General features: G+C 43.7%; 1 protein-coding gene across 1 annotated transcript in view; it reads right to left on the bottom strand.

Annotated features, from left to right (window-relative positions):
* Positions 1 to 14,184: 14,184 nt before the first annotated feature.
* LOC137504746 (uncharacterized) overlaps positions 14,185 to 26,792 on the bottom strand; it is a 42,033-nt gene continuing 29,425 nt past the window's right edge. Inside the window, exons 13-16 of the mRNA XM_068233331.1 lie at positions 26,019 to 26,134; positions 17,811 to 17,869; positions 15,326 to 15,531; positions 14,185 to 14,342 (exon numbers count right to left, since the gene is read on the bottom strand). Of these exons, the coding sequence (XP_068089432.1) occupies positions 14,185 to 14,342; positions 15,326 to 15,531; positions 17,811 to 17,869; positions 26,019 to 26,134 (539 nt within the window). The remainder of the gene's footprint in view (positions 14,343 to 15,325; positions 15,532 to 17,810; positions 17,870 to 26,018; positions 26,135 to 26,792) is intronic.

A 26,792-nucleotide genomic window follows, 5' to 3' on the forward strand; every position in this document is an offset into this window, starting at 1 on the left:
AGCGCTGCTTCCCCCCCTCCTGGGCATCTATACTGGGGGGAACTGTACTAGCTATACTGGGGGCAACGAAACTAGCTATACTGGGGGCAACGAAACTAGCTATACTGGGGGCAACGAAACTACCTACACTGGGGGCAACTAAACTAGCTATACTGGGGGCAACTATACTAGCTATACTGGGCACTATACTGGGGCACTACCTACCTATACTGGGCACTATGCTAGCTATACTGGGCACTATACTAGCTATCTGGGTACTATACTAGCTATACTGGGCACTTTACTGGCTATACTGGGGCACTACCTATCCATACTGGGACTATACTAGCTATACTGGGGCACTATACTAGCTATACTGGGGCACTATACTGGGGTAACTATACTAACCATACTGGGGCAACTAAACTCCCTATACTGGGGCAACTATGCTAGCTATGCAGCCGCCCCCCCCCCCCATAGCACGGCACCGTCTCCACTAGGTCGCGCAAACACCCGCATACAGTTAATATATCTTCCTTATTTATGAAAGGAAAAAAATCAGAGGCAGGAAAATTCAGACCTTTAGGCCTCTTTCACATTGGGACGTTGCGTTTGATACAACGTTAAAGTCGAATAACGTGCCCCTAACGCAGCGCATGTAGGTTATGAAATTGGACGTTATTTTGCACTGCGTTATGTGTCTCTCGGTGCGCCGTTTTCGTCGCATACTGATGGAACAAAAACGGTGAATGCGTTACATTTAAAAAAAAAAAAACCTTACTGAGCATGTGCAACACACATAACGCAACAAATGTATTGCTAAGCGCACAGCATGCAGCACTTCCTAAATATTGTTACACATTACACACAACGCAACGTGTGCACTGTGTATGTCGCACAGACTGTGTATTGCTGTGTGTTAGTCTGCGTTATAAAATTTTCTAACATGCGACTTTAACGTAGCACTGTGAAAGCGGCCTTAAGCTTAAAGGACAACTGTAGTAAGTAGCATATGGAGGCTGCCTTATTTATTTCCTTTTAAACAATGTCAGTGCCCTGCAGCCCTGCTGATCGATTTGGCTGCAGCAGTGTTGGAATCACCCCAGAAACAAACATGCACTAATCTCTGACAGTAATGTCAGAAACACCTGATCTGTTGCATTCTTGTTCAGGGAAATAAATATGGCAGCACCCATACATTACAGTTGGCCTTTAAAGGGAACCCGAGGTAAGAGTCAGTTATGAAGGCTAACATCACGCCCGTTTCTAGGGCCGTGCGGCCCGTGCCGCCGCCCGGGGCGCTGTTGGGAGGTGGGCACTGAAATGGAGGGAGCCGCGGGGAGGGCAGCCCGACCCCAGTGCCCCCCAGTGTAGGTTAGATTAGGTAGGTGCCCCCCAGTATAGGTTAGATAGGTAGCTGTCCCCCATAATGGAGGGGGGAGCCGGAGCCACGGGGAGGGCAGCCCGACCTCTCCCTCCCTCTCCTGGGCCGACCTCCGTGCTCCCCCCTCAGATGCAGAGCGAGCAGCCAGGGAGGAAGCGCTGTATACAACATACCTCTCTGCGTTCCAAGCGCTGCTCTCTCGCCGCCGGTCTCTTCCTCTCTGCCGCCTATACGATGATACACACGCTGCTTCCGGAAGCAGTGTGTGTATCATCGTATAGGCAGAGAGGAAGAGACCGGCGGCAAGAGAGCAGCGCTTGGAACGCAGAGAGGTATGTTGTATACAGCGCTTCCTCCCTGGCTGCTCGCTCTGCATCTGAGGGGGGAGCACAGAGGGCGGCCCAGGAGAGGGAGGGAAAGGTCGGGCTGCCCTCCCCGCGGCTCCGGCTCCCCCCTCCATTATGGGGGACAGCTACCTATCTAACCTATACTGGGGGGCACCTACCTAATCTAACCTACACTGGGGGGCACCTACCTAATCTAACCTACCCTGGGGGGCACCTATCTAATCTAACCTATACTGGGAGCTACCTAAGCTAACCTATACTGGGGGGCAGCTACCCATCTAACCTATACTGGGGGGCACCTACCTATTTAACCTATGCTGGGGGTAACTATTCTGGCTACCTATATTAGAGGCACCCACCTAGCTAACCTGTACTGGGGGCACCTACCTATCTAACTTATACCGGGGGCTCCTGCCTATCTAACCTATACTGGGGGCAACTATACTGGCTACCTATACTGGAGGCACCTACCTGGCTAACCTATAGAGGGGGCAACTATACTGGCTCACCTATGCCTGGCTACCTATACTGGGGTACCTATTCTTGGCTACCTATACTGGGGGGACCTATACTAAGTGCAACTAGACCTGGCTTACCTATACTGCAGGCACCCATACCTTGCTTGGGGGGGGGGGGGGCGCAATTTTTACACCCTCGCCCTGGGGGCATTTTAGCCTAGAAACTGCACTGGCTAACATGTTTATTTCCTTTTAAATAATGCACATTGCCTGGCTGTCCTGCTGATCCTCTGCCTCTAATGCTTTAAACCATAGACCCAGAAGAAGGATGCAGTTTAGATGTCAATGACAAATCTGACAAGATTAGCTGCATGCTTGTTCCAGGGGTGTGATTTAGACCCTACTGATCAGAAAGATCAGCAGGACTGCCAGGCAACTGGTATTATTTAAAAGTAAAGAAATATGGCAGCCTCCATATCACTCTCACCTCAGGTTCACTTTAACATCAGTTGAACGCAAACTGCTTGAAGGTATCTAAAGAATGCTTAATATATATACTGTATGTATATGTATATATATATAAAGGCAGGTCTTCCATGACCAACTTGCTCAGTTTTTAAGTGGTGAATGCAAATCAAATTCTTTGTAATGTAATAGAATCACATTCTTTGTAATGTAATAAACATCATGTATGTGGAGTTTGCAGAGGTTTTTGACACTGGTCCCCACATTAGCCTGGTGCAGAAACTGAAGATTCAAGGACCATGCATTTCCTGAGAAGCTTCATAAGTAGTTCAAGTTTTTGTCTGCATGAAGCTTGCAGAAACAAACAAACAAAAAAAAAACCTTTACCTGGGGAGCAACTGAAATATTTTCCAAGTTTGGAGTAAAGGTCTTTAGCACAGGTGTCCCTGAAATATTAGTTTCTTGCAGTCTATTGAAAGCTGTAAAAATAAACAGATGAATTCAATGATAATTATAAATAAATATAAACTTAATACCAGATTTATAGAGACATTAATTACAAATAGCTATACATATGCCAATGGACAGAATGGCCAATTTACTATCAAACTCATCCTCATCAAATCAGTATTGTGTAACAGCAGAGCTTAGATGTTCACCATGCATAGCAAAAAACAGCAAAAGATTGTCAGCGCTCCGAGGCTGCAAATGAAATGAAACCAACAGAGGTGTGCAGAGCCCCCTAGGGTCTTAAATACACACCTTGAATACAAATCAGATGCAAATTATGCATTAACCTCCCTGCATGCTGAGCACGGGCTATGCCGCCGAGAGGCACCGCTCAGGCCCCGCTGGGCCGATTTGCATAATTTTTTTTTATACACGCAGCTAGCACTTTGCTAGCTGCGTGTAGCATCCGATTGCCGCCGCTACCCGCCGATCCGCCGCTATCCGTCACGCCGCAGCCGCCCCCCCCCCCCCAGACCCCGTGCGCTGCCTGGCCAATCAGTGCCAGGCAGCGCCGTGGGGTGGATCGGAGTCCCCTTTGACATCACGACGTCGATGACGGGGGAAGCCCTCCAGGAGATCCCGTTCTTTGAACGGGATCTTCTGATCTCCGATCGCCGGCGGCGATCGCAGGGGATGGGGGGATGCCGCTGAGCAGCGGCTATCATGTAGCTACATGAAATTTTTTTTTTTTTAAAAACACTACTTTGCTGCCCCCTGGCGGATTTTTTTAAACTGCCAGGAGGGTTAATACCTAATCTAAAAATGTGAATGCAAACTGAAGCACATGGATGCAGCTGTCTCCTGCTGTTCACCATACATAGTTTAAAAAGATTTAATAGCAATACCGTTACTCATTTTATGGAAAAGGAGGGGATATAACAATTGAAATTAAATAGTTTGATGGTTGGCAACACACAGCATGTTCTTATGAGCGCGATACTTTTGGGGTTTTTTGGCTCTTGTAAACAAAACAGAACTCAGAAATGTATACAATACCAGATTGATGGAAATAGCAAAAAGATCCAACTAATTTGCAGATATTATACTGCTGATTACAACAGGGAACTCTAAGGTACTGTGGGAAATGTTTGTGCCTGCTGGTCAGTTAGTAGAAGGTGGCATGTCTTGCACCCAGCAATATGTGGGTATTCTAAAGGTAGTGATGGAGATTTCCAGATTCAGAAAGCAGGAGTGCCAGGAACGTCAGCCAGGCATGGTTGGCAACAAATCAGATGGGAAGGAAATTTCAGCAGACAAATACAGGATCAGGGTGAAACGAGCCAAGGTTGGTGGCAGGCTGCAGGAAGCAGAATCAGGAGCTGGCTGAACTTCATGTCAGGCAGAATGCAGAGAGTGTTTGGAACAGGTCAGTAGCAGACAGCTAGCTAGGAGTAGTCAAGTTAATCCACGTCAGGAAAAGTAAACAGGTGCAGAACTGGCTCATGACAAACACAGGTAACTTAATAGTACAGTGTCATTTGACTCACTATCACATCCTTTTATGGGACATTTGCAGCTAAGGAGAAATTATGAATGCAGAGCATGGGTAGTACATACATGCACACCGTACGTGCATAAAGTGCACTGCCTGATGTGTACCATGCAACCGACTATGTACATGCACCCAAGTAAACATCTTTAGGCACCAACGCAAACACGAGCACAAGTCTGTGTCTCTGGGCCTAAACTCTACTTGTGGGTTCCTATGAATTTTTATTTCTGAGCCTGTCCAATTGAAAAGATGCTGCATTTTGTTTCTTTTTATTCTAGAGTGCGAAAGCTGTTCCACTTCAAATTCCTTTTTTCCTTTGACAATAAGTGAGTGGGAAGCAGGAGAGCTCACCTAAACACATGATCCACAGTAGTAAGTTTCAGCTGTGGCCTGTGAATTGCCAGATACATTTTGTAGGATTGAAACAGAGACAGTTCATATGCAGCTGCACTGATCTTCTTCATGAGAAAAGGCCACACAAGTTTTGTGCAAAGTTTCTTGGAATTCTGAGAAAGGTAGTTGCTAGTCATATTAGATCTCCATTTTTAAATTCCAAGCTATCATTTCTGTTACAATCAGTGCTACATTTGAAAATGGCTTAAGCTTGATCAATGGTTTAATGAAGCACATTACAGATCTCTGCAAAAGAACTTGGTCCTGTCTTCAGAGGAAACAGACGTTTCCAGTAGAGTTTCAAAAAGGCGTAATGGATGGATTCCTTATTCCATAACTAGCAAAAAAATGGTGCTCCCCCCAGTAACTGACTAAGCATTACCTGGTACTTATTGTGCCGTGTGATCTGGTTTGCATGTATTCCTGTTTTGTCTTATTGCTGTATGTCACCCCTAAATATTGTCTGTAACCTTAACTAATGTCTAGCGCTGCATAATAAGTTGTTGCTTTATAAATACAATAAATAAATAAATAATGGTGTTTGACCTGTAGAGGAGTGGACAGCATTGTAGTATGCAAACTCTGCCAAGAGAAGTAACATGACCCAGTTTTCCAGGTTTAGCAAAACTGACTCAGTTCCTCAAGCACCTTACATACATTGATATTTGATATGATATTCAATAAGGAATGATTCAAAAATTACTCAAATTTTCCTTAAAAAACATCCTTTAATTGAATCTGTAGTTAAAATAAAAAACAGATACTCACCTAAGGAGACGGAAGTCTCTGGGTCCTATAGAGCCTTCCTGTTCTCCTCAAGATCCCCTCATTCCCTTGCAGGCTTCACGGTTCAAATCTCCCGTCGTGGGAGACTTTGGCAGTCTTTGGATGCTCAGGCTTCCAAAGATGGGTAGCTCTGTACTGTGCATGCACGAGAGCTCAACAGAGGGCGCTCCCGCATGCACAGTACAAAGCAGCCTGTCTTCAGAAGCCTGAGTGCTTCCAAAGGTTCCCGAATCACACCCAACGCGGAAGAGAGCAGTCTACGACCCATGGGTCGTAGACCATGACTAATCAAAAAAGATGTCAAATACACTTGGCAATGTCAAAAAGTAAATAATCTTTATTAGGGATGTACCCCTTTAAAACCAATTAAAAACTGTAGCCGTAGTTGGAAAAACAGTGGAATCCACCAATCAATCACATTTTTTGCTGTTTGACCAGCTGCTGCTACAGGTTTTAATTGGTTTTAAAGGGATGCATAAGCTGTGACAGTATGTATGCTAATTGTCACCTGACAGATTGAAAATATTATAGTTGGAATTTACCTGTGATCGATTTTCTTCCCCAGGAGAAGGTAAGATCACTGTAAAAGACAAAAAAAATGTTTTAACTAATGTAAATGCAACAATGACAACACCCTGTTTCAACATAAAAAAGTAAAAAAGCTTTCCTTGAAATAAATGGTATACACAGTAAGAGTTGTAAAAATGAATTTTGGAAAATTGTGGAAATTTGCAAAAACAATTTAATGGTGAAAACAGCACTATCGTCATGATAAAATGTTATACTTCAATTTTAGTCTTGAATGTCTTTTCATAAAATATAACAAACTATGTAAAAATGGCCTTAGGTAATAGGCCCCATTCAGAAATGTTTGAATCCCAATTCCAAATTAAATACAATTGTACAGTACAAATACTCATGTGAGATGCAAAGCTAAACAGTGTATATAATGGTCTTGATTCACTAAATCATGATAACTCATATCACAGCCGTTTTCGTGCGCATATTCGCATTTGTGTGCTAAAACTCGCGATTGCGCTCGAAACTTCACGATAGTGCAAATGCGCAAATGCTCGTGAAAACAGCCGTGATATGAGGTATCACGGTTTAGTAAATCAACCCCAATGTATGTAGGAGTCTGCTTCTGAAAACCTTAGTTTATGATTAGACATTTTGCCCGCAAAATCACATCATTAAGCAGGCAAGTACCTTCAAAAACATAATTAAAGAAGTGTGTCCTCCAAATAACATGATTCAGGCAGTCTAATACAACAAATAATTCCAATAGCGAAATTAGGCAGCATTTCTACAAATAGCAAAATTAGGCAGCTCTGTCATACAAGTAACATTTAGGTAAGAACTTACACTACCACACAACTTCTAACTACCATACAGTAGCAGTAGAGTACTGTACCGTATTAGCCATTTTACTGTTGTAAATACCATACAGTCAGCAGCGATGTGACATAATAAACTAGACATTACAGGCAGTGTATGTTCTGTTTTCCATAACAAATAAACTACAATGGGTATCATTCATAAAAGAGCTGTCGGTAAGGAGAATCAATGTGGGAAAACAACGCTGCCGGTATTTTAGAGTTCTGGGTGGTCATTCATAAAAAAGTGTTCAGGTGCGATAGCACTGCGGAGATTCCCTGAACAAGGCTGGCGGTAGGCAGGCGGTAGGCTTGCGGAGACACAGGAAGCTGCCGAGTTGATACATTTCTCCGTGTTCCGCTCTACTGCAGCTGCCTGGGTCTCCATTAACTTTACATTGTTATCGCCACATCAGAGGGAGTGGTATTTCCCGTCCTCATACCGCTTGCGGTAATCCTTATGAATTAATATTTTATTACCTTTTTTTTTTAATGAAAATCCCTGCACAAGGCAGTGATTTATCGCTCTGCTCGGTAGTGTCAGCTTTTTATGCGGAAAGAGGCTTTATGAATGCTTTATGCTTTATGAGGTTTTATGAATGCCGAACTTGCTAAGTGTTCGGTAAAGTCAGCTGTTTTAAGCATTTATGAATGATAGCCAATGTCTGACTCTGCAGCATTTTCCACAACAACCATTTTTAGTCTGTCCTTAAAATTACATAATTAAGCAGATGTGTGCTGAAGCAGGGATATATATGATTTTGCAGGCATGGTTAGACAAGGCTTTGACAGCTCTGACAGATTTTGGACTACTCTATCTCCTCATAGGGGATTCTTAGTATTTCCTTAGTTCTGTACAAGCACTAAAAGACTTCATCAAGATAAGATCTTTTTAGCATAGCTAACTAACCATAGTTATATTTCAAATAACAGTACCTGAGATTGTTAATAGTGTGCATTATATTAACATATAACAGAAAATCATATATAAACCATAAGTTAATCATATAGAATCATAACTATAAGAAAGGAAAGGTAAAGCACGAAATCACATCAAGTATCTTTAGAAAAATCAAATCCATAGACTGAATTATGGATCCAATACCTGGATTCAGAGCGCCTCCGTTTCCGACAGCAATACACAGTCAAAATTATCAAAATAATTACAAGGATGACAAACGCAATGGCACCAAAAAGTATTCCAAAGAAGGCACCGAGGTTCATTGCAAGGTACTGACAATTCTCTCCAAAGGAGGTGTAAATGGAGAATGTGGTACACCTAGAAAAGATGAATTTCCAAAAATAAAGTTCATGGACAAAGAATTTAGATACTGTAAGACATCTATTTACATGTTTTAAAGGGTGTAATGACCTTTTTTTAAAATATGCTAATTTAATATAAAACTATACTACATCCATCAGCATATCAGTACAATATCCTAATATATCAAATGCAAAACTTAACACCAAAGACTACAATCTATGTCAATAACGTTTTACATTGGATATAATGACCAGATAAATGAATCTGGCAAAATGTGTGACTTTTTTTCTTTTGGTGGAAAGCTCTGTAGTATTTAGGCGGCATGTTGCTAGACTTGTATAAATATTTCAGAAAAGAATCATGGGAGCTTGGGAGGAAATATTCAGGATGTAAGAAGCATTAGCCTGCATCACAAAATACAGGATCTTCTCAAAAAATTAGCATATTGTGATAAAGTTCATTATTTTCTGTAATGTACTGATAAACATTAGACTTTCATATATTATAGATTCATTACGCTACAACTGAAGTAGTTCAAGCCTTTAATTATTTTAATATTGATGATTTTGGCATACAGCTCATTGAAACTCAAAATTCCTATCTCAAAAAATTAGCATATTTCATCCGGCCAATAAAAGAAAAGTGTTTTTTAAAAAAAAAACCTTCAAATAATTATGTTCAGTTATGCACTCAATACTTGGTCGGGAATCCTTTTGCAGAAATGACTGCTTCAATGCGGCGTGGCATGGAGGCAATCAGCCTGTGGCACTGCTCAGGTGTTATGGAGGCCCAGGATGATTCGATAGCGGCCTTAAGCTCATCCAGAGTGTTGGGTCTTGCGTCTCTCAACTTTCTCTTCACAATATCCCACAAATTCTCTATGGGGTCCAGGTCAGCTGAGTTGGCAGGCCAATTGAGCACAGTAATACCATGGTCAGTAAACCATTTACCAGTGGTTTTGGCACTGTGCGCAGGTGCCAGGTCGTGCTGAAAAATGAAATCTTCATCTCCATAAAGTTTTTCAGCAGATGGAAGCATGAAGTGCTCCAAAATCTCCTGATAGCTAGCTGCATTGACCCTGCTCTTGATAAAACACAGTGGACCAAAGCCAGCAGCTGTCATGGCACCCCAGACCATCACTGACTGTGGGTACTTGACACTGGACTTCAGGCATTTTGGCATTTCCCTCTCCCCAGTCTTCCTCCAGACTCTGGCACCTTGATTTCCAAATGACATGTAAAAGTTGCTTTCATCCGAAAAAAGTACTTTGGACCACTGAGCAACAGTCCAGAGCTGTTTCTCTGTAGCCCAGGTCAGACGCGCCTCTGCCGCTGTTTCTGGTTCAAAAGTGGGTTCATGCTTCCATCTGCTGAAAAGCTTTATGGAGAGGAAGATTTCAATTTTCAGCATGACCTGGCACCTGCTCACAGTGCCAAAACCACTGGTAAATGGTTTACTGACCATGGTATTACTGTGCTCAATTAGCCTGCCAACTCTCCTGACCTGAACCCCATAGAGAATCTGTGGGATATTGTGAAGAGAAAGTTGAGAGATGCAAGACCCAACACTATGGATGAGCTTAAGGCCGCTATCGAAGCATCCTGGGCCTCCATAACACCTGAGCAGTGCCACAGGCTGATTGCCTCCATGCCACGCTGCATTGAAGCAGTCATTTCTGCAAAAGGATTCCCGACCAAGTATTGAGTGCATAACTGAACATAAATATTTGAAGGTTGACTTTTTTTGTTTTAAAAACACTTTTCTTTTATTGGTCGGATGAAATATGCTAATTTTTTTAGATAGGAATTTTGAGTTTTCATGAGCTGTATGCCAAAATCATCAATATTAAAACAATAAAAGGCTTGAACTACTTCAGTTGTAGTCTAATGAATCTAAAATATATGAAAGTCTAATGTTTATCAGTACATTACAGAAAATAATGAACTTTATCACAATATGCTAATTTTTTGAGAAGATCCTGTATTTCCTGAACTATACTGTAGTGCTGAGAGACAGATCGAGGCACATGACCTTGAACAAGCAGAGGAGGTTGCTCCACTACATCTTCCTGAACTATACTGGGCATGGTCAGAAATGCCGATTTTCGATTCCGCTGAAATTCTGATTTCCGCCAAAGCAGATTACAGACTTTGCGCATTTCCAATTTCTAATTCCATTTTTCGATTTCCAAGGAGTCATTTTTTGTCATTTTTTGCATTCCCTGATTGTCCAGATACTTTCAAGTTGATTCAAAAGTATTGGACCAATCAGAGAATGCAGAATGTTACCATGGTAATCGGAATACCACAGAAATTTTAGGGCAATCACAAGACCTGGGAATATTACGCAGCATCCGAGTCTTGTCATTGGTCTAAAATTACAGCGGTAATCCGTTTTTTTTTTCAGAAAAATACTGAGTTCCGTGATTTGGATAAAATTACCAAGTTGGGGAAAGGCGATATTTCGGCGGAAGTCCATTTTCCAATTTCCGATTGGAAATGTGGAAATTTTAATGAAAGAGCATTACTAAATTTTACTACAAACAAACTGTAGGCACAGGACCCACTTCCAGGAGAGTATAGTGTCCCCTTTTGGTATTCCATACCCAGGATTGGGGTGAAATAAAGTTGCGGCTTTTAGTAATCCCGAGCCTGGGTTGAGGAGACTGCTGGGCGGGATATGCAGAGAGCTTAGCTGTGCGGCATTCAGACCTCCACTCCTTAGGGCCCATTCACACCTGAGCGGGAATCGCACGATTCCCGCTCGCGGCAAACCGCTAGCGGTTCTGCAAGAACCGCTACACATTGTAGCCAGTGGCCGTGTTCTCACTGCCGCGGTTGCGGTTAGCGATAACCGCAACCGCGTTGCATGCAGCGGTTTGCCGGCGACGAGCGTTCCGCGATTTGCGATCGTGATTAGCGTGCATAGCACGCTAATCGCGATCGCTCCAAAACCGCCGCAGTGTCCAGTGATTTTTCCGCGCTAATCGCGGGAAAATCACTCCCGCAGAACGCCGGCGGTAATCGCCGGCGTTCTGCGATTGTAAGTGTGAATGGGCCCTTAGGATCTGGACAGACACAGCCCATCTTTTCCAGGTGCTCTGAGGCTCCTCATCTTTTTGGTGAGGTTGCCATCTGTCACATGATGACAAACGGCAATCTCACCAAAGTGACAGCGGCCCCCGGAGGACAGGAGATAGAAATGCTGCACTGGTCTGGATCTGAGGTGAGTTCTGTCCGGAGGGGACTGCCTAAACTAGGGGATCTCTCTGGCTTGTGATTATTCCCCAATTTCACCACTTTTAGACACTAAAATCCAGAAAGAATCATACCGCGAAAAAAGTTAAGATAGAGTGGGGAAGGCTTGAAGATTTTACAGGTTTTATTGCTGTTAAAGGACCACTATCACAAAAAAGTATTTCATTTTCCAGAGAAAATTGGCTGGATAATGTACTGGTTAAGGGCTCTGCCTCTGACACAGGAGACCTGAGTTCAAATCCTGTCCCTTCCTGTTCAGTAAGCCAGCATCTATTCAGTAAGGAATTCTTGGGTGAGATTTCCTAACACTGCTACTGCCTACTGAATGCACTCTTGTGGCTGCCTCGCAAATGTCGCTTACAATTGTGTAAATCTGACAAAACTGACAGGTTTTGGAAAAGTCCATATCCTCATAGGGGATTCACAGGGCTTTCTTTATTTTCAAAAGCACTTACTGAATGGCAGTTGCTTAGTCCAAATAGTGCGCAGGCAAGTAGGGAGGCCAGCTGGCAACTTTGTATAAATCCTTTTTAGGGTGTGCTTTTGTAAAGCCTAAAGAAAATACTGTGCATCCCCCAAAAGGTGTACAAATCCAAAACATAAACATTAATAAATGTTCTTAACTTAATTCATCCAGGAAAAAAAGTCTTACAGCTATTACTTCCCAGGAGACATTGGGTATGTTCACACTGAGCAGATTGCTCCGCAGTCCGCACTGCATTACATCTCGGTGAGAAAACGGACCACATTATCCTAACGTATCATTTGCACAAACGCTTTACCATCACTGCATATTGATCCTGATTTTTCCTGTCATCTGCCCAGTACATGATTCTGGAAGCAACAGGTTGCTTTCAGGATAGTTCACCGCCGTGTTTCCATGTCCCCCTCAGAGTGTCAGAAGCAAAGATCACTGGGAAGCGCTGCCTAAAGTTGCCAAATGCTTTTCTGAAGACTTGCAGGAAAAGTATTTGAAATGAGATGCGGGGCTGCTGGATCAGACGCCCATCTGAATCAGCCCTCTGGCCCGGTGCACACCAAAACCCGCTAGCAGATCCGCAAAATGCTAGCAGATTTTGAAACGCTTTTTCTTCTTTTTCTGTAGCGTTTCAGCTAGCGTTTTGCGGTTTTGTCTAGCGGTTTTGGTGTAGTAGATTACCTGTATTGTTACAGTAAAGCAGTTACTGAACAGCTACTGTAACAAAAAAAGCCTGGCAAACCGCTCTGAAGTGCCGTTTTTCAGAGCGGTTTGCGTTTTTCCTATACTTAACATTGAGGCAGAAACGCATCCACAATCCGTAAAATGCCTCACCCAGGCATTTTTCGTTTCTGCAAAACGCCTCCTGCTCTGGTGTGAACCACCCCATTGAGATACATTGACCAAGCGGATCCGCAGCCGCAAGCGGCTGCAGAAACGCTGAAAAAGCCGCTCGGTGTGCACCAGCCCTAAGTCAGTGAGACTTGGTGCATGCTGCTTAATAGCAAGTTGCTAAATCATACAAGTGGCCACTGGCTATGTTACCTGCAGATGGGCCCATTCTCTTTGTGCTCACATGTGGCATTGTTCTGGCAGAATCCCATGGCACAGGGAGACACACAGGTAAATCCACTAGAGGAATAGATCAGATTGTAACCTGATAATCCAGTACTGTTACAGCTGAAGTAAATTTTCAAGTCATTTGCAGTAACTGAAAAATAAAATAAGCAATATAATGATTGGATATACTAAATGCAGAGTTTCTAGATATACAGTATGTACATATGAATGACGGATTCAACTAGTTTTGCTTTATGATCCACAATATCCCCATTATCAGCACTAAGGAGCCAACAGCACATTCCCTGCTGTATTTTAAGTCCATGGTGCCTTTTTTGAGCAAAGTCAATTTGTGTAAAAATGATTATGTAAAAAAAAAAAAAAAAAAAAAAAAAAGTGTTCTTAGGTATAAAGGTACTTTCATGCTCAATCCATTGTGTTCTATCGCACCAGACAATGGGCTTGATTCACAAAACGGTGCTAACTGTTAGCACGGCTGTTAGCATGGCTTTGCAAACGCGTTTTGCGCAAAAATGGTTATCACGCGCAAAAATTTGCTTTTGCACGGTAACGCTAATTTTTTGCACGTTAACGTTCATTTATCACACGACCGTTAACGCGTTGTATTAATGCGCGAACGTGAATTTTCGCATGGAGCACTTTACACAGCATGCTATCAGTTAGCACTGTTTTGTGAATCGAGCCCAATATCACCCCATCCCAACGTGATGCAATGATTTTTCTATGGTACTTTCAAAAAGGGTGCGGTGGGTCCTGTTGGAGTAATGCACAGCATTGTGTGCGCTTACATTGGCAGTGAAGCATACTTTCATTGTACTGTATGCGTCAGTGTTGGTCACACTGCACATCAAAGGCCCATCTTCATTTTCCAACACATAAAGCATTATCTCTCTTGGGCATGGAGTTCACTAGAGCTCACAGGTTGCCACTGGGATCCTCTCCTCCATGATGAAGCTGGTGGATGTTAGGGTCTTCACACTGATCCGTCTTTGGTTTCAGGATGCTCCACAGATGCACAATAGGGTTTAGGCATGGAGACATGTTGGTTGTTATTGGCCTTGCTGGCTGATGGCCTTTGGTGACGAGCAAAATCATCGCTGGCAAGTTCACTAGATTTCTGTCAAACTTGCCGTTGCAAATAATTTTGTGAAATTAGCATTATATCAGAGACTCAATCAGACAAAACGTCTAATTGATTGCAATTTTTTTTTGTAAAATAATGATGCTAAATACATAATAAAATGTTTTGCTTATTTAGACATTTGATTAGTCTAATGTCTAATCAATCATAAATTGAAATGATATTTTAAACATTGCAGAAATCAATCTAATTGATCAGCAATGCTGGTTGTATTTTCTCAATCATAAATGAATCATGCTAACATTGATAAGGTAGCAGATGTAAGATCGACTACTTCGTGATTGTTTTCACAGAAAAAAATCTGACTGTACTTTGTACTTCCTTATTGGATCCTAAGCCTGCCACATGGTAAGCCTGACTGTTAGGTTTGTGAGAATCTCGCTAAGCAAGATTGGGGCTGATTCATGGCAATACCAAACTGGTCAATTTTGCTTACTCATCCCCACTAGTCATACACATGTCAGTCAATTACGGTCTGATATGCATAGCCAATCGATCATTATTCCATTAGGATTCGATTGGATAGTGATTAACTCCTATCACGGCAAGCTTTATTTTGATAGGTTTCAGCAGAACTCTTTCAAACTTCAATCAAACTGCAAGCGCTCAATACAGGGCAAAGCTATGGATCATTGTCCCCCCATCGCTCCTGTTCAATGCAGTGCATAAAGCCACATTAGAAAGCGGCCATTACACCACAATACACCACTGTGAACATGACCATATACTTCAAGTCATGGAATATGGTGCAAAAAGAACATACCATGCTCACACGTGTACTTATACTTGTCTAATTACTGATTTCTACATGCTTATTTTCACATAGACCTATAAATTAATGGTCAGGCATCCAGAGACAATTATTCAAAAAGTAGTATCGTATTTTAATACACAATTTTAATGATTGACTCTTACCACTTTGCACATCTGTGATGTTGTCTGGACTCATAAGGCCAAACGTGACTGCGGAAGTGTCACGCCTCCTCCGGCTTGTGGTTTTGGAATTGAACACACTGATTATGGTACTCATCAAATTCTCATTGAGGAATGTGATGATTGTAGCATTGTTGCTGTATGTAAACTGTGAAGTGATAGTAGTCAGTGCATCCCCATTCACGTTGCTGTAAAAGAAATGGGAAATGTTGGCACCAGCATAATAACTGCTACAGTGGCACTGGTTTATATAAGCCACAAAATAACGTTATTGTTAATGATTGACCATAACAACTAAGATAGTAAAGCTGTTGTAAATAAATATGGCAGTCCCCATATCTCATTTCAGGTGTTCTTTAATTCCCTGTCTCCTGGGCCAATTGGAAGTACAAGCATTTATTTGTCCTTACTGTTTAAAAGATTAACCTACTTCCTGTCAGAGCAGGATGTGAGGTAAGTTCACCCAGATGAACTGCAGACAATACAAGTCTTGATATAAAGTTTCACTTTTTTTTAAAAAGAAAAGAAAAATAGTTTGCCTCGGCATAATGATCATGAGGGACTGTAACGATTTCGGAATCGTCTCCGTGGTCAGCGCACCAGACGTGCGCTGACGCGGCGGATTTCCTCCACAAGCGTATAATTGAGGACACCCAGGCTAGGTGCTATGCACCTGCAGAGGGAAATTCCTGTCGGCAGGTGGAGCTGTGGAGTGCAGAGGAACAGCTCCTCTGCCCTACCACACACGCCAGACAGGAATTGTACGAAGGGAAGAAACGCAATCGCAAGAGAAGCGATTGAGAGTGAGCACAGAGACAGATTGTGTGTGTGTGCATAAAATTAGTCGCCAACCCGCGACTGTGCACACACCACAGCAGATAAGAAGCAGGAACGCGATCGCAAGAGGTGCGATCCCCAGACGTGACACAAGGTTACAGCAAGGCGGAGCACGAGAGTAGCAAAGGCACAGCAAATAATGCAATGAGGAGATACGGAAAACAACAAACGCTAGCTAACAGCGAACACCGCACTCATTCGCAACAGTGCACGTGGTTATGCGCGGTCTCCACGTGATAAGCACAATAGAGACAAGCACGCCTAACTAACCATAGACAGACAAACATGAAACAGAGGACGCGAACGCTTGCTTAACGGTTACCTCACCGAGCCTCCAGCAAGCGGTCGTAGCAGACAAGACAGACACACGAAAACAGGGACAAGAGAGAGATAGGATCCACAGCACTAGCGAGAAGTGAGTGCGATCCATGTACAGAGGAGACAGAACAGAAGGATCCACAGCGCCAGCGAAAAGTGGCTAGCGCGATCCCAGGAGACAGAACAGAAGGATCCACAGCGCCAGCGAAAAGTGGCTAGCGCGATCCCAGGAGACAGAACAGAAGGATCCACAGCGCTAGCGAAAAGTGGCTAGCGCGATCCCAGGAGACAGAACAGAAGGATCCACAGCGCTAGCGAAAAGTGGCTAGCGCGATCCCAGGAGACAGAACAGAAGAGATAGCTGGTAGCAACCGCTGCACCAGCTATACTCCAAGAACAGAGATCAGAACCATTTCCTGTCGACCACCGCTGGGACAGGTCAACAGCAACAGACAAACAAACAGATAAACAATCCTAACTTCACTTAAGGAATCTGCCTAGCACAGTTTCCAGGAATTACTCTAAGCTGATCTTCAAACCAAGAGCATGGCTGACACTCTCTAGGAGTGTGTACTACAAACCCTGAAGGAATGACCGGCAAAGGACTGTGGGTAATCCCAACCTTTATACTGCTAGTCATCACAGGAGGAAGGTAGGGGATTTGCATAACGAATGTATGCAAATTCCTCAGCAGCAAACTGCAATACAGACAAAAAGTCTCTCTTAAAGAGACCTGCAGAATGCAGACCTGAACAGTGGTCAAAAAGCTGCCTGTTTACACAGGCAGCTGAGCAGATTCTCACAGGGACACAAGAAGAATTTCACTCAATCACTTTACACACTTTAGTTCCCTAAATAAATAATAACAATTAGCTGAACAATCGTTTGTTTCCAATCTTTCATGTGATCGATCAGAAACGATCATTCGGGACCACTAATGGATGGAAATCTCCAAACCAATCTGATGAGATTGATGGGATCAACTTGATAATTGGATTTATTTATTTAATCTTATCGCATTGGTTAGGAGATTTCCGTCCGTTAGTGGTCCCAAACAACTGTTTCAGATTACCACATCTTTAAAGCATTTGCAAGGGACCAATATCACTATTTTTAGCTGTAATTCAGTTGATCATTAGTGATTAATCAATATATCAGCAGCTAGCGATTTTTATTTGTTGGCATGGCTTCCACTTTCTGGGTCAGTGGAGATTTTGTACATGAGGTGAATTTTCTGCTCATTCATAGTATTAGTAGTAGTAATATTAGTCATTATTTTAGTAGTCATTATTTTACTTTCTGCTTCACTTACTTGAGCAAAATTTTAGTGTTCTTATCAAAGGCCATGACTGCTTGCAAATACCCTGTGGCCTGCAAGAAAGAACAACAAAAACACTTCAATAAGAAGCAGATACATTATTTATTATGTATACATTTTGGATTCTTCCATACATACACTGAGACAAAGATATTTTTTATAGCTGCCTTTACTCATAAATACACATACACCAGAAGTTTTGGTGTGGAAAACAGTTTTTGTACAGAGATGTTGCTAGCCTAGTGGCTTGGGGGAGGGGCAGAGGAATTACGTGTGGCACATAAGAGATTGACAGGGGTGAGAAGGGGTAATAATACTCACAGTCTGTACTTGACCAAGATGATCCAGCACTCCGATCTCTCTGTGACACACGGGGAAGATCAAGGCCACCGTACACAGTATGTGTAGATGGCTTTAATGTCAGCATGGGGAATTAGAATCAATGCAGGTGAGGAGCAAGATTAATATTCAAGATAATTTACTAATTAGCATTGGCATCTACAATTAATTTGTTATATTGTGGATAATGTTACAGGGCCCCCAAGAAAAGAAGACCTTCATCAAACCATGCTCAAATACACACAGCCAAATTATTAGCTGCCCAGAACTACTGTGCTGAAGTCTCAGTTCTTCTAGACCGCAAATTTCTATTGGTATGTAAGAATGTGTCAACTTGTGAATCACTAGGCTAGTTCATTGTGTTGGATTTTTTTCTTTTTGTATACATCTCACTGCTAATGCTTTTGGCCAATTTTAATATAAACTTACTCCATACAGTATAAGAGACCATGCATTACAAAGGTATGTAAATATTTGCAAGTGTACATATACTGTATATATACTGTATATATCAAAGTATAACACAGGTCATATATTATACAATCTCATATAATCTTGTTCAGTCTCACAAGATTTATGTAGCAGACGGACCAGCAGATTATTGTTATTTATTTATGAAGTGCTGGCATTTTCTACTGTATTTTAAATAGTTAAAAAGAGACACTGAAGCGAGAATAATTCTCACTTCAGAGCTCATAGTTAGCAGGGGCATGTGTGCCCCTGCTAAAACGCCGCTATCCCGCGGCTAAACGGGGGTCCCTTCACCCCCAACCCCCCCCCCGCAAAATCAACGACCAAATTGGTCGTAGATTTTGCTGCTCCTAGAGGCAGGGCTGACGGCTGCAGCCCTGCCTCTAGTCGCGTCTATCAGCGGCGCATCGCCGCCTCTCCCCCGCCCCTCTCAATGAAGGAAGACTGAGAGGGGCGGGGGAGAGGCGGAGATACGCACTGACAGACGCGCGTGGGGCAGGGCTGCGGCGGTTAGCCCTGCCTCAATCCGGAAGAGATCCCCAGCTGCTCGGAGGGGATTTGTGAGGTAAGGGACCCCCGTTTAGCAGCGCGGTAGCAGCTATGAGCTCTGAAGCGAGATTTATTCTCGCTTCAGTGTCTCTTTAACCACTTGAGGACCACAGTCTTTCTACCCCTTAAGGACCGGCCACTTTTTTTCCATTCAGACCACTGCAGCTTTCACGGGTTTATTGCTCGCTCATACAACCTACCACCTAAATGAATTTTGGCTCCTTTTCTTGTCACTAATAAAGCTTTCTTTTGGTGCTATTTGATTGCTCCTGCGATTTTTACTTTTTATTATATTCATCAAAAAAGACATGAATTTTGGCAAAAAAATGATTTTTTTAACTTTCTGTGCTGACAATTTTCAAATAAAGTAAAATTTCTGTATACATGCAGCGCGAAAAATGTGGACAAACATGTTTTTGATAAAAAAAAAAAACCATTCAGTGTATATTTATTGGTTTGGGTAAAAGTTATAGCGTTTACAAACTATGGTGCAAAAAGTGAATTTTGCCATTTTCATGCATCTATGACTTTTCTGACCCCCTGTCATGTTTCATGAGGGGCTAGAATTCCAGGATAGTATAAATACCCCCCAAATGACCCCATTTTGGAAAGAAGACATCCCAAAGTATTCACTGAGAGGCATAGTGAGTTCATAGAAGATATTATTTTTTGTCACAAGTAAGCGGAAAATGACACTTTGTGACAAAAAAAAAAAAAAAAAAAAAATCCATTTCTTCTAACTTGCGCCAAAAAAAAATGAAATCTGCCACGGACTCACCATGCCCCTCTCTGAATACCTTGAAGTGTCTACTTTCCAAAATGGGGTCATTTGTGGGGTGTGTTTACTGTCCTCGCATTTTGGGGGGTGCTAATTTGTAAGCACCCCTGTAAAGCCTAAAGGTGCTCATTGGACTTTGGGCCCCTTAGCGCAGTTAGGCTGCAAAAAAGAGCCACACATGTGGTATTGCCGTACTCAAGAGAAGTAGTAGAATGTGTTTTGGGGTGTATTTTTACACATACCCATGCTGGGTGGGAGAAATATCTCTGTAAATGACAATTTTTTCATTTTTTTTACACACAATTGTCCATTTACAGAGTTATTTCTCCCACCCAGCATGGGTATGTGTAAAAATACACCCCAAAACACATTGTACTACTTCTCCCGAGTACGGCGATACCACATGTGTGGCACTTTTTTGCACCCTAACTGCGCTAAAGGGCCCAAAGTCCAATGAGTACCTTTAGGATTTCACAAGTCATTTTGGGGAATTTGATTTCTAGACTACTCATCACGGTTTAGGGCCCCTAAAATGCCAGGGCAGTATAGGAACCCCACAAATGACCCCATTTTAGAAAGAAGACACCCCAAGGTATTCCGTTAGGAGTATGGTGAGTTCATAGAAGATTTTATTTTTTGTCAAAAGTTAGCGGAAAATTGATTTTTATTGTTTTTTTCACAAAGTATCATTTTCCACTAACTTGTGACAAAAAATAAAATCTTCTATGAACTCACCATACTCTTAACGGAATACCTTGAGGTGTCTTCTTTCTAAAATGGGGTCATTTGTGGGGTTCCTATACTGCCCTGGCATTTTAGGGGCCCTAAACCGTGAGGAGTAGTCTGGAAATCAAATTCCGCAAAATGACCTGTGAAATCCTAAAGGTACTCATTGGACTTTGGGCCCTTTAGCGCAGTTAGGGTGCAAAAAAGTGCCACACATGTGGTATCGCCGTACTCGGGAGAAGTAGTACAATGTGTTTTGGGGTGTATTTTTACACATACCCATGCTGGGTGGGAGAAATAACTCTGTAAATGGACAATTGTGTGTAAAAAAATCAAAAGATTGTCATTTACAGAGGTATTTCTCCCACCCAGCATGGGTATGTGTAAAAATACACCCCAAAACACATTGTACTACTTCTCCCGAGTATGGCAATACCACATGTGTGGCACTTTTTTGCACCCTAACTGCGCTAAAGGGCCCAAAGTCCAATGAGTACCTTTAGGATTTCACAGGTCATTTTGCGGAATTTGATTTCCAGACTACTCCTCACGGTTTAGGGCCCCTAAAATGCCAGTTCAGTATAGGAACCCCACAAATGACCCCATTTTAGAAAGAAGACACCCCAAGGTATTCCGTTAGGAGTATGGTGAGTTCATAGAAGATTTTATTTTTTGTCACAAGTTAGTGGAAAATGACACTTTGTGAAAAAAACAATAAAAATCAATTTTCCGCTAACTTTTGTCAAAAAATAAAATCTTCTATGAACTCACCATACTCCTAACGGAATACCTTTGGGTGTCTTCTTTCTAGAATGGGGTCATTTGTGGGGTTACTATACTGCCCTGGCATTTTAGGGGCCCTAAACCGTGAGGAGTAGTCTTGAAACCAAATGTCGCAAAATGACCTGTGAAATCCTAAAGGTACTCATTGGACTTTGGGCCCCTTAGCGTACTTAGGGTGTAAAAAAGTGCCACACATGTGGTACCGCCGTACTCAGGAGAAGTAGTATAATGTGTTTTGGGGTGTATTTTTACACATACCCATGCTAAGTGGGAGAAATATCTCTGTAAATGACAATTGTTTGATTTGTTTTACACACAATTGACCATTTACATAGAAATTTCTCCCACCCAGCATGGGTATGTGTAAAAATACACCCCAAAACACATTATACTACTTTTCCTGAGTACGGCGGTACCACATGTGTGACACTTTTTTGCAGCCTAGGTGCGCTAAGGGGCCCAACGTCCTATTCACGGGTCATTTTGAGGCATTTGTTTTCTAGACTACTCCTCGCGGTTTAGGGCCCCTAAAATGCCAGGGCAGTATAGGAACCCCACAAGTGACCCCATTTTAGAAAGAAGACACCCCAAGGTATTCCGTTAGGTGTATGGCGAGTTCATAGAAGATTTTATTTTTTGTCACAAGTTAGTGAAAAATGACACTTTGTGAAAAAAACCCAATAAAAATCAATTTCCGCTAACTTTTGACAAAAAAATAAAATCTTCTATGAACTCGTCATACACCTAACAGAATACCTTGGGGTGTCTTTTTTTCTAAAATGGGGTCACTTGTGGGGTTCCTATACCGCCCTGGCATTTTACGGGCCCAAAACCGTGAGTAGTCTGGAAACCAAATGTCTCAAAATGACTGTTCAGGGGTATAAGCATCTGCAAATTTTGATGACAGGTGGTCTATGAGGGGGCGAATTTTGTGGAACCGGTCATAAGCAGGGTGGCCTTTTAGATGACAGGTTGTATTGGGCCTGATCTGATGGATAGGAGTGCTAGGGGGGTGACAGGAGGTGATTGATGGGTGTCTCAGGGGGTGGTTAGAGGGGAAAATAGATGCAATCAATGCACTGGGGAGGTGATCGGAAGGGGGTCTGAGGGGGATCTGAGGGTTTGGCCGAGTGATCAGGAGCCCACACGGGGCAAATTAGGGCCTGATCTGATGGGTAGGTGTGCTAGGGGGTGACAGGAGGTGATTGATGGGTGTCTCAAGGTGTGATTAGAGGGGGGAATAGATGCAAGCAATGCACTGGCGAGGTGATCAGGGCTGGGGTCTGAGGGCATTCTGAGGGTGTGGGCGGGTGATTGAGTGCCCTAGGGGCAGATAGGGGTCTAATCTGATAGGTAGCAGTGACAGGGGGTGATTGATGGGTAATTAGTGGGTGTTTAGGGTAGAGAACAGATGTGAACACTGCACTTGGGAGGTGATCGGACGTCGGATCTGCGGGCGATCTATTGGTGTGGGTGGGTGATCAGATTGCCCGCAAGGGGCAGGTTAGGGGCTGATTGATTGGTGGCAGTGACAGCGGGTGATTGATGGGTGGCAGTGACAGGGGGTGATTGATGGGTGATTGATAGGTGATTGACAGGTGATCAGTGGGTTATTACAGGGAAGGACAGATGTAAATAATGCCCTGGCGAATTGATAAGGGGGGGTCTGAGGGCAATCTGAGCGTGTAGGCGGGTGATTGGGTGCCCGCAAGGGGCAGATTAGGGTCTGATCTGACGGGTAACAGTGACAGGTGGTGATAGGGGGTGATTGATGGGTAATTAGTGGGTGTTTAGAGGAGAGAATAGATGGAAACACTGCGCTTGGGTGGTGATCTGATGTCGGATCTGCGGGCGATCTATTGGTGTGGGTGGGTGATCAGTTTGCCCGCAAGGGGCAGGTTAGGGGCTGATTGATGGGTGGCAGTGACAGGGGTGATTGATGGGTGGCAGTGACAGGGGGTGATTGATGGGTGATTGACAGGTGATTGACAGGTGATCAGTGGGTTATTACAGGGAAGGACAGATGTAAATAATGCCCTGGCGAATTGATAAGGGGGGGTCTGAGGGCAATCTGAGCGTGTAGGCGGGTGATTGGGTGCCCGCAAGGGGCAGATTAGGGTCTGATCTGATGGGTAACAGTGACAGGTGGTGATAGGGGGTGATTGATGGGTGATTGATGGGTAATTAGTGGGTGTTTAGAGGAGAGAATAGATGGAAACACTGCGCTTGGGTGGTGATCTGATGTCGGATCTGCGGGCGATCTATTGGTGTGGGTGGGTGATCAGTTTGCCCGCAAGGGGCAGGTTAGGGGCTGATTGTTGGGTGGCAGTGACAGGGGGTGATTGATGGGTGATAGGTGATTGGCAGGTGATTGACAGGTGATCAGTGGGTTATTACAGGGAAGGACAGATGTAATTAATGCACTGGTGAATTGATAAGGGAGGGGGGGTCTGAGGGCAATCTGAGCGTGTGGGCGGGTGATTGGGTGCCCGCAAGGGGCAGCTTAGGGTCTGATCTGATAGGTAACAGTGACAGGTGGTGATAGGGGGTGATTGATGGGTGATTGATGGGTAATTAGTGGGTGTTTAGAGAAGATAACAGATGTAAACAATACATTTGGGAGGTAATCTGACGGCGGGTTTGCGGGCGATCTAATGGTGTGGGTGGGTGATCAGATTGCCCGCAAGGGGCAGGTTAGGGGCTGATTGATGGGTGGCAGTGACAGGGGGTGACAGGGGGTGATTGATGGGTGATAGGTGATTGGCAGGTGATTGACAGGTGATCAGTGGGTTATTACAGGGAAGAACAGATGTAATTAATGCACTGGCAAATTGATAAGGGGGGGTCAGAGGGCAATCTGAGCGTGTTGCCGGGTGATTGGGTGCCCGCAAGGGGCAGATTAGGGTCTGATCTGATAGGTAAAAGTGACAGGTGGTGATAGGGGGTGATTGATGGGTGATTGATGGGTAATTAGTGGGTGTTTAGAGGAGAGAATAGATGTAAACAATGGATTTGGGAGGTGATCTGATGTCGGATCTGTGGGCGATCTATTGGTGTGGGTGGGTGATCAGATTGCCCGCAAGGGGCAGGTTAGGGGCTGATTGTTGGGTGGCAGTGACAGGGGGTGATTGATGGGTGATTGATGGGTGATTGACGGGTGATTGACAGGTTATCAGGGAAGATAGATGCATACAGTACACAGGGGGGGGGGGTCTGGGGGGGTCTGGGGAGAATCTGAGGGGTGGGGGGTGATCAGGAGGGGGCAGGGGGCAGGGGGGGGGGTAAAAAAAAATAATAGCGTTGACAGATAGTGACAGGGAGTGATTGATGGGTTATTAGGGGGGTGATTGGGTGCAAACAGGGGTCTGGGGGGTGGGCAGGGGGGGGGGTCTGAGGGGTGCTGTGGGCGATCAGTGGGCGGGGGGGGCAGATCAGTGTGTTTGGGTGCAGACTAGGGTGGCTGCAGCCTGCCCTGGTGGTCCCTCAGACACTGGGACCACCAGGGCAGGAGGCAGCCTGTATAATACACTTTGTATACATTACAAAGTGTATTATACACTTTGTAGCGGCGATCGCGGGGTTAACATCCCGCCGGCGCTTCCGTATGGCCGGCGGGATGTTACGGCGGGTGGGCGGAGCCAGTTGCCGGGGGAAGCGCGCGTCATCAATGACGCGATCGCTCCCCCGGCATGCCTAAAGGACGCGCCGCCTGAAGGCGTATTGCGGTCCTTTAGGCGTCCACTTTGCCGCCGCCCATGGGCTGTGGGCGGTCGGCAAGTGGTTAAGCCACTGACTAGAGAAGCTCACAAACATGTATATCATCAGGCAAAGTCTTCTGGCCTACCATGTTGCTATTAATATGTATTTAAATAGAGCTAACATTTACTGCAGCACCTTGCCAAGTATTTAGTCACGTCACTAACTGTTCCTCAGAGGAGCTCTTAATTTAATCCCTGCCATAGTCACAGCCTAATGTTCCTACCATATTCTAAGGCCAGATCTGAATAAACAGTTAAATTATTGGTATGTTTTTGAAATTTGGAAAGAAACCAGAGTGCTTGGAGGAAACCTGGTGAGAACACACAAATTCCATGCAGATAGCGTCTTGAAATGTTATCGCTAAGGCAAGAGTGCCATACATTTTTTCCAGTGGGCCACTACCCTGACAATACTTTGAACAGATTGTTTAGTTGAGCTCTTTCTTATACTACATGGAGGTGGTTAATTCTCATACACACATACACTAGAGGGATCTCAGTTGAGGCAACCAGTCGGGGCTGTCTGTACTGAGACTCTAGCATGACTATAGCCTTTCCGATGCGTAACCAAGAGATCCAGAGAGCCAAGTGCAGGCCAAGTGCTCTATAGCAACAGAATATCTGTTTTTGCCTCGAAATGTCACCTGAGGAATCAAGTCCCAATCCATGCAGCCAACATTCTTCATGTGTGTGTATGCACGTTAACAATGTATACGATTGTACAACCAATATTATAGGGATTATTGCTAGATTAAGGCATTTGCTGTATTAAATGCACAGATGACCTGTGACAATTACCGTTAAGTTTACTGCCTGCTGAAGACCTATATATTTCACCGAGGAGGAATCACTTAGCCCAGAACCATTTTCTCCTTTTATCCAGAGCTTTATTCCAACAATTCTTTTAGGGATCTCTAGAATAATCACAAAACAATCACAAATAGTTTAGTCACTGATAATGTAATGATTAGCTCTTCCTCTAGTGATTTAGTTAATCAAACATCAGGAGTCTACCATTGAAATTGTTATTGTACTCTTTGCAATGTGTCAGCTGCAATGCCTCATACACACCATGCAAATTCCCATCAGATATATGGGTCGAATCGATCATTTTCGACAAGTCCGATCAAGAGCACCAATCGGGTGCAATTTAAATGCAGCCAAATGGCAGTAGTTGTAACAATAGTAATTGTAAGTAGTTGTAACAACAGTAGATGTAAGTACCCGAGGGCAGACAACCACGACATATCATGGCTGAACATGGCTGTAGCCGCACTAAGATGTGACTACCACTGGGGTCGGTGACTCTGCAAGGTTTCCATATTGATTTCGGGCTGAGATGTTTCCTATAAAATGTTCATAATCTTCCAGGGATAGTCTAATTGATTTATGATGCCGGTTTGTTTGTCCTCCCCATTTGTGTTTGTGTTGTTGGGGGTAGTCTACACATGCAGTTAGTAATGAGCAGTTGGATGTCTATAAAGTTAGGGTTAGTTTGATAATTAGATACAGTTGAGGACTAAAACATAGGAGAATTATCTATTAGTTTGTATTACCCTGTGTCTAGGGTGA

The sequence above is a fragment of the Hyperolius riggenbachi genome, chromosome 4 (genome assembly GCF_040937935.1).
Source record: "Hyperolius riggenbachi isolate aHypRig1 chromosome 4, aHypRig1.pri, whole genome shotgun sequence".
Taxonomy (NCBI): Eukaryota; Metazoa; Chordata; class Amphibia; order Anura; family Hyperoliidae; genus Hyperolius; species Hyperolius riggenbachi.